At 33.9% G+C, this 13,706-nt stretch overlaps 1 protein-coding gene across 1 annotated transcript in view; it reads right to left on the reverse strand.

The window, feature by feature from the left end:
• Positions 1-13,706, reverse strand: part of LOC101892480 (uncharacterized) — a 107,945-nt gene that overhangs the window by 7,723 nt on the left and 86,516 nt on the right. Inside the window, exons 2-4 of the mRNA XM_005179676.4 lie at positions 3,560-4,128; positions 3,148-3,496; positions 26-140 (exon numbers count right to left, since the gene is read on the reverse strand). Coding sequence (XP_005179733.1) covers positions 26-140; positions 3,148-3,496; positions 3,560-4,128 — 1,033 coding nt within the window. The remainder of the gene's footprint in view (positions 1-25; positions 141-3,147; positions 3,497-3,559; positions 4,129-13,706) is intronic.

Here is a 13,706-nt window from a genome sequence, read left to right on the forward strand (position 1 = left end):
AGAGAGAGAGAGAGAGAGATCTTACCATCTCTGGTGGATACATGGTGAGGAAAGCTGGCATGGCGCTGGTGGCGAATTCATTGAAAATTCCACCACGATTTGTACTGGAATAGTTGGTGGAGTGTTTTTCAGCAGCAAGTCTGGAAAATAAGAATATAAATAATTCAATAAAATCGTGAAATTTTGAGTGAACCAAGGATTGAAAGAATTTTTTTCATACAAATATGTATGTTTTGTAACTATAACAAGTAAAAAAGCAGTACGTTCGGCCGGGCCGATTTTTGAACACCTTCCACAATTTGGAAAGATTTTGGCAATTTTCAAAAAAATTAAATCCGTTGAAAATTCTGTTGAAATCTTCAAAATATCGAATGTAGCTGTTATATTAGGGTCTAAACGACGACGAGGACCTGCATAGGCAACTTTTGTCATAAACCATTACAAAATTCAAATGCGAATCTCGAATAAAAAATTCGGTGAATAATGTAGCTAAAATCATAAAAATTCCGAATATAGGGAGGTACCGTTATATTGGGGCTAGACGTGGACCTGCACAGACAATTTTCTGTCATAGGCTGTAGTATCCATTACGAACTTCAAACACCAAATTTGAAACAATTCCGGTGAATAATGTCGCTAAAATCATCAAAATACCGAATATCGGGAGGTACCATTATATGGGGGATATATGAAAACGTGGACCTGCACAGACAATTTTCTGTCTTAGACTGTAGTACCCATTACGAACTTCAAATACCAAATTTGAAACAATTCCGGTAAATAATTTTTTTTTTATCAACCTACTTCATTTAGTTCGGAAGCTAGAGTGATTTCCACAGACGGACGGACATCGCTAAATCGACATAGAATTTTATGCTAATCAAGAATATATACACCTTGTGGAGTTTAAAATGTATATTTCCAGGTTTCACAAACGGAATGTCTTAATATACCCTTCATACTATGGTGGAGGGTATAAAAATCCTTTCTTTCAATTTTTTTGAAACATATAAATATCAAAGAATATGCAGCTAACCAAGAGCAGGTGATCGGCACAATTTATATTAATTAAAGGGTAAACTAATATACTGACTGACTTAACGAAACGGCTGAAGCTAGAATCCTAAAATTTTTGGAAGAGGCCCAATCTAGGGCCGAAGGGATAAGATAAGTCTGATTTTATTTTGAAAATTCATATAAGAACGTTACGAAAAGTTACTAAATATGGGCATTTGGGAAAGCAGTAGAGCTATAACTCTTAAATTTGGAATGAGGGTCATTGATGGAGTGTATGATAGATGTACCAAAGGGTTTTTGGAAATTCGCACAATAAGTTTACAAAATGTACTAAATTTCTATTACCATTTCGTATCATGTGAATGGTTCTCTAACTCCAAAAACTTGAAATTTGAAATGGAAATCAAGGTTGAGGAGTAAAGTCGATGTAGGGAGGCAGTTTTGGAAGTGTGTACGCGTGTATACGAAAAGTAATAAACGGTACTAAATTTAATACAATTTAAATTTGGTGGAACGGATCGAGCTGGAATCCTGAAATTTGAAATTACTATTACTGGCTGAGTGTAGAATTGGGATTTGGAGGTAGAGTTCGAAATTCGTACTTATATGCACGCAAATTTTGGGAGAACCGCTAGAGATGGAATGTTGAAATTTGGAAATATTATAACTGTTTTGTCGTAGGATTGGAGTATGTCGGAAATTCGTACATATGTATACTAAATGGTACTTAATTTGGTACAATTTAAATTTTGAGAGAACCGGTAGAGATGGAATCCTGAAATTTGGAAATAAAATTGATATTGGATTGTATGATGTAGGTAATACTAATATGTATTAAAATGTACAAAATCTGGTATAATTTGGATTTGGGTAAGCTGATAGAGTTGGAATCCTGAAATTTGGAATTAAAATTACTGTTGGAGTGTAGGATTGGGGATAGGATAGAAACTTTTGAAATTTCGTAACAAATTTCACTAAATTTGGAACAGTTTGGTTTAGGGTGTACGGATAAAGCTGGAACTTTCAAATTTTGTATTGGGTGCTTGAAATCTGAAATTTGGTATTAGTGTCAGTGTCCATGTGTAGCCTGGACATATTGAGGTGGATTCGAAAATCTTTACTACTACACTGATTGATTGTATATTTAGAGGTGGGTTTGGAAATGCGTACTATAATTGTTCGAAAAGTACTAAATTGAACTAAATTTGGGTAAAGGTATAGACCTGAAACCGTGAAATTTTATATTGCCACAAATAGGATTGAGATCAGGCGTTGGCTCAGAAATGCGTCCTATCCTATCTTGTATTGGTATTGGGTGAAGGAATAGAAATTTTATATGGATATCGCCATCGGTGTTTGTGGTTGAGATAAGGAGTTGGTTTTAGACATACGTATGATAATTGTACTAAATGGTACTAAATTTTTGTAATGGGGGGAAATTACACAGCTGAAATCCTGAATTTTGATATTGAAGTTACTGTTAGTACCTGGAATTGAGATATGGAAGTGGGGGTGGAAATGCCTACTATGGTTGCACGAAAAGTACTAAATTTTGTATTGAGTTAATGTATAGACCTGGAATCCCGAAATTTTATATAGAGGTCTTTGTTGGCATACTGGATTGAGATATAGAGGTGGTTTTGGATATGCGTACTAAATATTATTACATTTGATATTGAGTGAAGGGAAGTTCTAAAATTCGATATTGAGGTCTCTGCTGGTTTTTAGGTTTACATATGGAGACGTTGAAAAATTGGATGTGTATTCATTGTACAATGGCTATACTAGTATCCTCCTGACAATGTTGTGAACAAAAATCTCGATTTGATAACTAAATGAGAACTAAAAATATGAGACTGGTTTTACATTTAAATAATCGATTTAAGGTTCCTTGGAATTAATGCATTTTAGGTTATAGTGTCGTTGGCATATTACTGGCAAATATTAGTGGAATATGATGACAAATATGTGGAATATGGAGACTTTTGTCTACTTGTTTTAAAACGATTTTTATGAGAGAGTACAAACCACTTTCTCAATCTAAGTTAAGGCGAGGATCATTTACATATACTCTGAAGTACAAAAAATTATCAGAAACATATACAACATATCGTATAGTTTTGGACTCACCTCAAACCTTCCTTGGCTGTTGTCTCCTGACCCAAAACCAAAGGCAAAAATTCATTATAGGTAATGTGTTGAATTTGGGCAATAATAATGCGTCTAGCTTCCAAGAAGACATCTTCCTCAGACCAATCGGTGTTCAAGTGAGTCAATTGTTCGGCGATTTTATTGTGTTCCTGCAACAAGGCACGATGTAAGGCGCCAGTGGCACCGGGGACACGGCAATATTTGCAAGATTCCACCTTAACACCACCGCTGATGAAGGTACGGATGTCATGGAATTCCTTCATGGTCGAGCCATACAGGCCGCTAGCATCAATGTAGGCGGAGGCAACATTCATTTGTTCACGTTGATCTGGAAAAAGGAAGCCAGTCAAATAAAATCTCAAAAAAATATATATTTTTTAGACAAACTTACGTTTATTGCACGTCTCAGCATCATAGCCAGGAGCCGAGCGTCTATATTCCTTGCAATCTTCTCCAGACCTCACATAACACTGTTCAATTTCATGGGGATTACGTTCCAGGCTGCTGCGACAACATTTGCCATCAATGGGCAGTTGGGCGACCTCGTACAAATCATTGGCCAACAATTGTCCCCAGGCTGGTAACATGGCCGTGATATGGGGATGCCTTAAATCACCATCGATGTGTTTTTGCAGCTGATCAATAACAAATTCAGCATCTGGCAAAGCATGTCTGCCATGGGAGGTGCGTGGACGACTGACACCATCGGCATAATCGGCCGACAAGAGACGCATGAAAATATCACCGCGAGCACCCCATTTGCGATGCGACACATTGTTACATTCACCGGTGGGTAGACGATATTTGCTCGGTGGGCAGACATCAAAACCCTTGGCTCCCTCACTCTCCTCACCATTGCAGGAGGCTAGCGAACGCGCCCGCTCCAATTGCAAAGCTTTCGAGGCATTATCTTCGAGATCTTCGGGAATGCGCAGCAGATGGGCCGGTGAACATAGGCACCTGGAATTGAAGAAATGGAGAATGGTAAGAGAAATGTGGCAATATCGTACTAAAATTATACAAAAAGTACTAAAATGTACAAATAAATTGAATATTTTGTATTGGACAAAAGGAATGAGTTAGAGTTTTAAAATTTGAAATAAGAGCCACTGATGGAGAGCAGGATAGATGTACCAAAGTGTTTTTGGAAATTTGAACTTTAAGGTTACGAAAAGTTCTAAAATGGTACTAAAATTTCTAAAAAAACTAGGAAACTGTAAATTTGGTATGAGAATCTAGATTGAAAAATAATTTTGATATATAAAGGTCTTTTTGGAAACGAGTACTAAGTGTGCGAACAGTACTAAAGGTACTAAATTTGGAAAGTTTGGTTTAGGGTAGACCTGATGAAGTTGCAATTTTGAAAATGATTGATTTGGTTGCTAGTGGTAAGTTTGTGATAAAAAGGTGGTTTTGGAAATGAGTACCACAAATGCACGAAAAATACTAAATAGTGCAATATTTGGTACAATTTGGCTTTTGGTGAACATAGAGTGCTTGACATTATAATTTGGTATTATGGTGGATTTTTATTAGTAAACTGGACATATGGTGGAATTTTTGGAAGTGTGTACTATAATTGTACGAAAAGTACTGAATGATACTATATTTAGTATAAGGTCAAGGGGTAGAGATAAAATTCAAGGATGAACGGATAAAGCTGGAATTTTAAAATTTTATATTTGGGGTCCCAGTTTGTGGCAGGTGTATAATAAAGATGTCTTTTTGGAAATGGGTTCTACAAGTGGACGAAAAGTACTAAGTAGTACTATATTTGGTATTGGGTGAACAGATAGTGCTTGAAATCTCAAATTTATTATTACACGGTTCATGTGTAGCCTGGACATATGGTGGTGGTTTTGGAAGCGTGTACTATAATTGTACGAAAAGTACTAAAAGGTACTGAATATGGCCTTGGTTGAAGAGATACGAGGCAAAATTCTAAAGTTTGATATTTAGATAACAGTTGGAATCTAGTGTTGAGATTTGAAAGAGGGTTTGGAAATGCGTACAATAGTAGAACAAAAAGTGCTAAATTTAGTTCTGCGTAAAGGAATGTAGATGAAATCCTGAAATTTGATATAGTTGTCTCCGTTGGTGTCTGTTGTAAAGATATGGTGGTGGAAATGTGTACTATAATTTTTGGAAATGTGTACTATAAGTTTTGGAAAAGTGTACTATATTTGTACAAAAACTACTAAATGGTACTTAATTTGATATTGGGTGAGATGATAGGGCTGGAATCCTCAATTTGATGTGGAAGTCTCTGTTCGTATCTGGTATTGAGATGTCGAGGTGGTTTTGAAAATGTGTACTACAATTGTTCGAAAAGTACTCAGCATTAAGTTATTTTGTGAGGAAATAGAGCTGAAATCCTGAATGAATGAATAGGGCTGGACTCCCCAAATTTCTCTGTCTCTGTTGATATCTGGAATTGAGATATGGAAGTGATTTTGGAAATGTGTACTATAATATACGAATAGTACTAAATAGTACAGAATTTGGTATAAGGTTACATAATAGAGAAAAAATTCAGAAATTTGATATTTAGATTTCTGATTGTATCTATGTTTGTGATTTGGCGGTGTTTTGGAAAGATTCCCATATTAATACGAAAAGTACCAAATGGTACCAAATTTTGTATTGAGTGAATGGGTATGGATGGAATCCTCAAATTTTATATTGAGGTCGCTTTTAATATCTGGAATTGAAAATTACCAAATTGTACTAAATTCAGTATTGAGTGAAGAAACAGATCTGAAATCCTGAAATATGATTTAGATGTCTCTGCTGGTATCTGTGGTTAAGAAATGGAGGTGGTTTTGGAAATGAGTACTATAATTGGTTGAAAAGTACTAAATGGTACATTATTTGGTATTTGGTGGAGGAATAGGACTGGAATCCCGATATTTGATACGGAGCTGTCTGTTGGTATCTAGAATTGAGATATGGAAGAGGTTTGGAAATGTGTACTATAATTGTAGGAAAAGTACTAAATAGTTCTAAATTTGAGATTATGTTGAAGGAAGAGGGCTGGAATTTTCAAATTTGATATTGTACCATAATTTTCGAAAAGACCTGAGTGGTACTGAATTGGATTTTGGGTAAAGGGAAAGAGCTGGATTCCCGACATTTGATATTGAAGTCTCTGTTGGTGTCTGTAGTTAAGATATGGGGGTGGTTTTGGAAATGTGTAATATCTTGTGTAATTGTTCGAAAAGTATCAAATGGTACAAAATTTGGTATTAGGTGAAGGAATATAGCTGAAATCCGGAAATTTGATATTGAGGGCTCTGTTGATAGCTGGAGTTGAGATATGGAGATGGTTTTGGAAATATGTACTGAAATTGTTCGAAAAGTACTAAATGGTACTAATTGGGTTTTGTGTGAAGGAATAGAGCTGGAACTCTCAAATTTAATATTGAAGTCTCTTTTAGTATCTGGAACTGAGATATGGAGGAGGTTTGAGAAATGTGTACGATAATTGTTGGAAAAGTACTAAATGGTACTAATTTTGGATAACTGCTGGTGTCTAGTATTGAGAGATGTAGATTATTTTGGATATGCGTACTAAATGTTACTAACTTTGGTATTGGGTAAAGGGATAGAGCTAAAATTCTGAAATTTAATATTTAGGTAACTATTGGTTTCTAGGGATTACATATGTAGACGTTGACATAGTTTTTGACAGAAAAATTTTATGTGATCCCATTGTGCTATGGTTTTACTAATATCTTCCTCGGTAAACTTTAAATTGAAAGATTCTGGGGATAATTTGGTGTAAAGGGTAAAAATGTTCATATTATTCTTCCTAAAAAAGGAAAAACTTGAATAAAATATAAAACCTTGAAAGGCTATAATGTAGTATTTAGATCTTAATAGCACATAAGGGACCATTTTCGACATTTTTAAAAATGTTCCGGTACAAGAATAAACATTTTCAAGTATTACTCGGAACCGTTTCAAACAAGCTCATCACACGACCACTTGTTGGATAGGTATAATTTTTGAGTCGAAAACCGGGTTTCAGGCCTATACGAGAATAGCCTTCAATTCAATTTCAGCCATGTGTTCTTTCTGGGGATTATGTCCGAAAATGATTATGTCCCACAACAAACGGTCATACTCCTCATGGGATTTTGGAAGCGGACAAAAAGCACACTTTATTATGGGCGTTATGACCAAAGAAAAAACCGGACATAATTACTATAATTGCAATGGGGATTACGTCTGGGCACCAAATTATGTAAAAGACCAAACACGAACTGTTGGAACGAATGTAAAAAAAAAGGTGGACTGTTAAAGAAGCGGGCACTTGCTAATCATGGATATTTTATTTATTTGAAGGAACGGATGTTTTTATTGTTTTAATCATATCAGTTATAGTTTTTAAATGTAAAATTTCCTCCCGCCAATTTCCTCTGAATAAAAATTACAATATTGCTTGTCATAAATTGGAAAAACTTATATTGTTTTTGTACATTATTTAATTATTCATTATTCCAACTTGGCTTGTTTAGCTCATCTGTATTACAGTTGTTCATTGATAATTAAAAATTAATTTTCAAGCAAAATTATGAATTTATAATTTAAATTATTTTAACAAATTATTGAGATATTATTTATCTCGTGGCCCTTGAAAGTAAAATTTTCCTATGCACATAGATTCCGTTGATTGGTCATTGTAGGTGACGGAAAACCAAATATTGGAATGAGAGACAAGATTACTAAAAATATAGTATATTTTTTTCAAATTGAGTGTAGCTTCGGATGTGTAGCGAGTAGGGCCCTCCTCTTGAAAACAAATGTTGCCAATATCCTCCTCTTCAATTTTTGTGTACAAAAATTCATTCAAAATGTCCGATAACGTAACAGCCACTTATTGAACATTTTCGATGAGAAATGGCTCAATTATGTCTCGGTTAAAAATTCATACCAAAGAGTGACCCGTTCTGGGTACATAGGCTTTTCAATATATGTTCATATTGGTTCAGCGAAAGGATAAAACTATATATCTTTTAAATCAGACATGAGCAAAGTGTTACCATTCGCGGAATAAGCACTAGTAAAAAAAAAACTGAAATTTCGGACCCTTTAGTAGCTGATTTGCATAAAATAAATGAATACATTATCTCCAAATATAATTTAAATATATATTTGACCTTTCAACCGATACATTCTATAACCATCAGACTCTTTGAGATTGTATAATGCCTGACTTTCGTGGTTCGTGCAATCAAAATTTTTTCTTGGCTAATTTAAATCTTCATAGTTTGCAATTAATGTTGCTTCAACAATACCTGTCCATGTCCATGCCTTTTTGGCACTCTAATTGTAGCCCTTAAGTCTCAAAACAAATATTTTTTTGTAAATTTCTAACTTCAAAAAATTGTTAACACTTCTGTTGGTTTGAAGCCTGCCTCGGGTATGCAGTATTTCATTTTATACGCCTTCTCTCTATCTTTCTCACACACACACAAACTATATAATAATGGCATCATAAATAATAATAATGCCCGAAAAATACTGTTATTATGATTATTTACCGTTAGTGGATTAAAGCCACATTCGTAGACTTTGTACTCGTTAGGATGGATAGCTGAATTTGTTTGGGGGCAGAGTTTTCTTGTTGTTTAAACGGGAACACTTTTTAGAAACATTTCTGTTTGGGTTACTAAGGTGCTTGTGTCTTAAGTCTTTCGTTTCGTTTCGCTTTGGTTGCTGAGGCAACAAAAGTAAATTGTTCACCTATTAAGACGGTGTTTGGGCTTATAAATCATGTATAGCTTAACAGCTTAGCCAAAATGTAATTTTAAGGAGGCTATTTATGTTACTAAATATGTTATTAACGAATCATTATTATCTAGATTAGGTTGGGAAATGTAATAATTTGTGCTGAAGTCATTTTTTTTTTTGAATGAAGTCATATTTGGTTGGAGGATTTCCAGAATTGACATTTGGAAATAAAATAAAAACGAAATAGTTCATTTATGTTAGAGAAATTCGAAATGTTAATTTGGGAATTCAATTAATTACAAATTAATTAAATTTAAATTAAAAACAATTAAATTTAATAAATAAAATAAAACAAATTAATTTAAACAAATTAAACTTAACTAAATTAGATTAAATACATTTTAATATATTAATAAAATAGTAAACGAATCAGACGAAACGGCTGAAGCTAGAATATTGAAATTTTGGGAGAGCATTACCCTTAATCCAAAGAAGTCAGAAAAGGCTGGGTTTTTGGAACGAAAAGTACTAAAAGGTACTAAATATGGTATCCTTTGTATTTAATGAACCAGTAGAGCCAGAACCCTTAAATTTGGAACAAGGATCACTGATGGAGTATATGATGAACGTACCAAAGGATTTTGGAAATTCGCACAATAAATGTATGAAAGGTACTAGAATTTACTACTTTTTGTACCATTTCCTATTATCATGGTTAGAGCTAAAAACTTGAAATTTGAAATGGGAATCAAGGTTGTGTAGTAGGGTTAAGATTAATGTTAAGGAGATAGTTTTGGAGGTGTGTACACATGAATACGAAAAGTACTAAACAGTACTAAATTTAGTACAATTTGCATTTGGAGGAACAGATGGTGGTGGAATCCTGAATTTAGTAGTTTTTTTTTTTGTACCCTCCACCATAGTATGGAGGGTATATTAAGTTTGTCATTTCGTTTGTAACACCTCGAAATATACATTTTAGACCCCACAAAGTATATATATTCTTGATCGGCATAAAATTCTATGTCGATCTAGCGATGTCTGTCCGTTTGTCCATCTGTCCGTCTGTGGAAATCACTCTAGCTTCTGAACGAAATGAAGTAAGTTGATAACATTTTACTCAAATATGTATTATGTCTGCAGGACTTTTGGTATTGAAAATGGGTGATGTAGGTCCACGTTTTGGTATAGCCTTCATATAATACTACCTCCCTTTTTTCGGTATTTTGGTGATTTAAGCGATATTGTTCACCGGAATTGTTTCAAATTTGGTATTTGAAGTTCAAAATGGCTACAAGAGCATATGACAGATACAATTTCGATTTAAGTGAAACGATAGAGCTTGAATGCGGAGATTTGGATAAAACTTTACTATTGCATTCTCAGACTGAGGTATATATGAGGTACTTTTTGAAAATTCGTACTTATGTGTACTATATGGTACTAAATGTTGTATTGCGTAGGCGGAAATCTGCTATTTGATCTAAGGGTCGCTGTTAGTGTATAGAATTGAGATTTGGAGGCGGTTTTGGAAATACGTACTGAAAAGTAATAAATCGTACTAAAATTAGTATTTGAGTACTAAATTCGGTACAATTTGCATTTGGAGCAACAGATGGTGCTGGAATCCTGAATTTTGAAATTTACATTAGGGTAAGAGTGTAGGAATGGGGTATGGAGATAGTTTTTGAATGTGTACTTATATGCTCGAAACATGCTAAATGGTACTAAATTTAGTACAATTTCGATTTAAGTGAACCGATAGAGCTTGAATGCTGAAATTCGGAAATAAGATTACTATTGAATTCTATGAGTGAGGTATATATGAGGTAGTTTTGAAAATTCGTACTCATGTGAGACTGACTTTAGGGTCACTGTTAGTGTATAGGATTCAGATTTGGAGGTGGTTTTGGAAATATGTACTAAAAAGTACTAAATGGTTCTAAAATTGATTTGCAAAGTACTAAAGAGTATTAACTTCGGTGTTTGGAGAAGGAATAGAACTGGAAATCCGAAATTTGGAGTGAGAGTCTTTGATGTTGTGTTGGATAGATAAACTAAAGTTTTTATACCCTACACCACATAGTGGTAAGGGTATTATGTCTTTGTGCATTTGCTTGTAACATGGAGAAGGATCTTCATAGAATCACCTTCTGAGTTGATGTATTCATGTCCGTCCATCCATCCGACTGTCCATGTATTTTTGTGAAAATGCAGGCCGCATTTATTATACGATTGATATGAAACTTTGCAAGCAATATTTGTTTGGCACAAGGATGAACCCTATTGAAATTGGTGAGAATTTGTTCAAATTTAGATATAGCTCTTATATATATTTTTTTATCCGATTTCAGGTTAATTGTACACCAAATGGCTAATATCAGCCCAAATGGAGTGAATTGTGGCACTTCCAACGAATTCAGCCTTGAAGGATGTACATCAAATTTGGTTCAGATAAAGCTATAGCTACCATATATACGTTTCATCCGATTTGGGGTTTTGAGGCCCTCACATGCGTAATATACACTCCACAATGAATGATATTTGGTACCGCGCATCAGATACTGCTCGAAAACACGTATACCAAAATTTATCGATTATGATATAGTTCCCATATATATCTTCAACCGATTTCGGATTAACTGTGCACCAAATGGCCAATATCAGTCCAAATGACCTTAATTTTGGCACACCCAACCGAATTAATTCATCAAATTTGGAAATGAGTTCAGATATAGCTTTAGCTCCTATATATATGTTTCATCCGATTTGGGGTTTTAAGTCCCTTACATGCATAATATGCACTCACAAGATTAATTTTTGTCTCCATATATCAGATATAGCTCAGAAATAAGTGCATGAAATGTTACCAAGATCAGTTTTAAATTTGGATATAATTCCTATATATCTTTATCCGATTTCAGGTTTATTGTGCACCAAATTCAAATGAACTGAATTTTGGCACATTCTATTTGGCATAAAAATCACGCATAAATTTTTCTCCGCATATAATGTATCGGTAATTTGCCAGTATTAATACATTTCAAATTAATAATGTAAATTATATGAAATCTCATTAAATTAAACTAAAGTTACTTAACTTTAATCAAGCCTCTCGATACAAACCAACCAAATTCGACCAACTCGAGGTCATTAGGCAAAAAACAACTGCCCCTAATTTTTTCCTATTTACCCTCCAAAACGTATCATTATCAACGGTCTTCGAGAAATAATGCAAAAAAACAAAAATCAAACCCTATTGAAATTGTATCTCCAAAACCACAGCATAAATCCGCAAAAAGTATCCAAAACAATCGACTTCCTAACCAACCAAACTAAACCTACAAAAAAACCTAGTCAACACTCAACCGCAAGACAGAAGTTGAATGCCATATTACAAAATATTTAATGATGGATCACCTCAAAGCCCACAACAATTGCATGACATTGACAAAAGAGGAAAATTACATCCAAAAATGACTTTTCAAAGTTGGTCTTTAGGTCGTCGATGTTTAAAATATCATTAATTTTCTTCAGGTCGTTGGCAAAAATCCACAAAACAAATTGCATTTTGAATTTTCCATTAAATGCAGAAAAGCCAAACATTTACATTAAAACTCGATTGGCAATTGGTAAAACGCAGAAAAAAATGGTCAACCATGTGAAACTTCTTGAAGCATGCACCGAAAACATTAATCATTTTTTAACATTTCTTCTATTGCAAAAGTCATGTAAAGAATGAATATGATTTTGTTTAATTAATTATCCATATGTGTGGCCTCAAATTACAGTGGTTAATGGATTAAAGGAAGTTATATTTTTCTAGAATACTTTACAATATTTTCTTTGGAAAATTTGAATATTTGTGGTGGGGCCAATAAAGTTGTGTCGAAGGTAGTAGACCGAAATTGGAAAAATAATATCCGAAGTACAGAAAGTATAAACTCTCTTAAAAAAGAAGAAAAATAAATAAATTCATACAAAATATTAAAATAGAAAAAATTGCGCCAATAATATAAAATTTGCTTCTTATAGATAGGACAGCGATTATTTCTCTGCCATATTCTTCTTTAAAAATATGAACAATTTTTTCTGTGATTCTAAATTGTATTATTTGAATGTTTTACATTTAAGTGATATGAGTTATAAAAAAAACATAAGTTGAATTATAGACAAACTTTGAAGATATTGATGCATATCACATAGTAAAAATATTAAACATCACTACTGAACTAACTAATCTAGAATCAACGTCCAGATTAAAGGACTGAAGGTACCAAGGGAATAAACTAGAACTCTGAAATATGAATTGAGAGTCACTGATGGAATGCAGTATTGATATACCAACGGGTTTTTGGAAATTCGAATTTTAAGGTTACGAAAAGCTCTAAAATAGTACTAAACTTCTAAAATTATACCATTTAGTAATATTTGAAGTGATCATTTAGTATGAGAATCAAGGTTGGAAAGTAAGTTTAAGGCTATTTATATCCTACACCACATGGTGCTAAGCGTATTATGTCTTTATGCATTTGTTTGTAACAGTCCAAAGGAAACGGGATAGACCCATAGTTACTTTTGAGTATCTGCATAGATTCACTTTCTGAGTTGATTTATGCATGTCAGTCCGTCCGTCCGTCTGTCCATGTATTCTTGTGAACAAAATGCAGGTCGCATTTATTATCCGATTGAAATGAAATTTTCCAAACAACATTAGTTTGGCCCAAGGACGAACTCTATTGAAATTGGAGATAATCGGTAAAAATTTAGATATAGCTCCCATATATATCTTCGTCCGATTT

Source organism: Musca domestica, unplaced genomic scaffold (assembly GCF_030504385.1).
Source record: "Musca domestica strain aabys unplaced genomic scaffold, Musca_domestica.polishedcontigs.V.1.1 3, whole genome shotgun sequence".
In the NCBI taxonomy this organism is placed as follows: Eukaryota; Metazoa; Arthropoda; class Insecta; order Diptera; family Muscidae; genus Musca; species Musca domestica.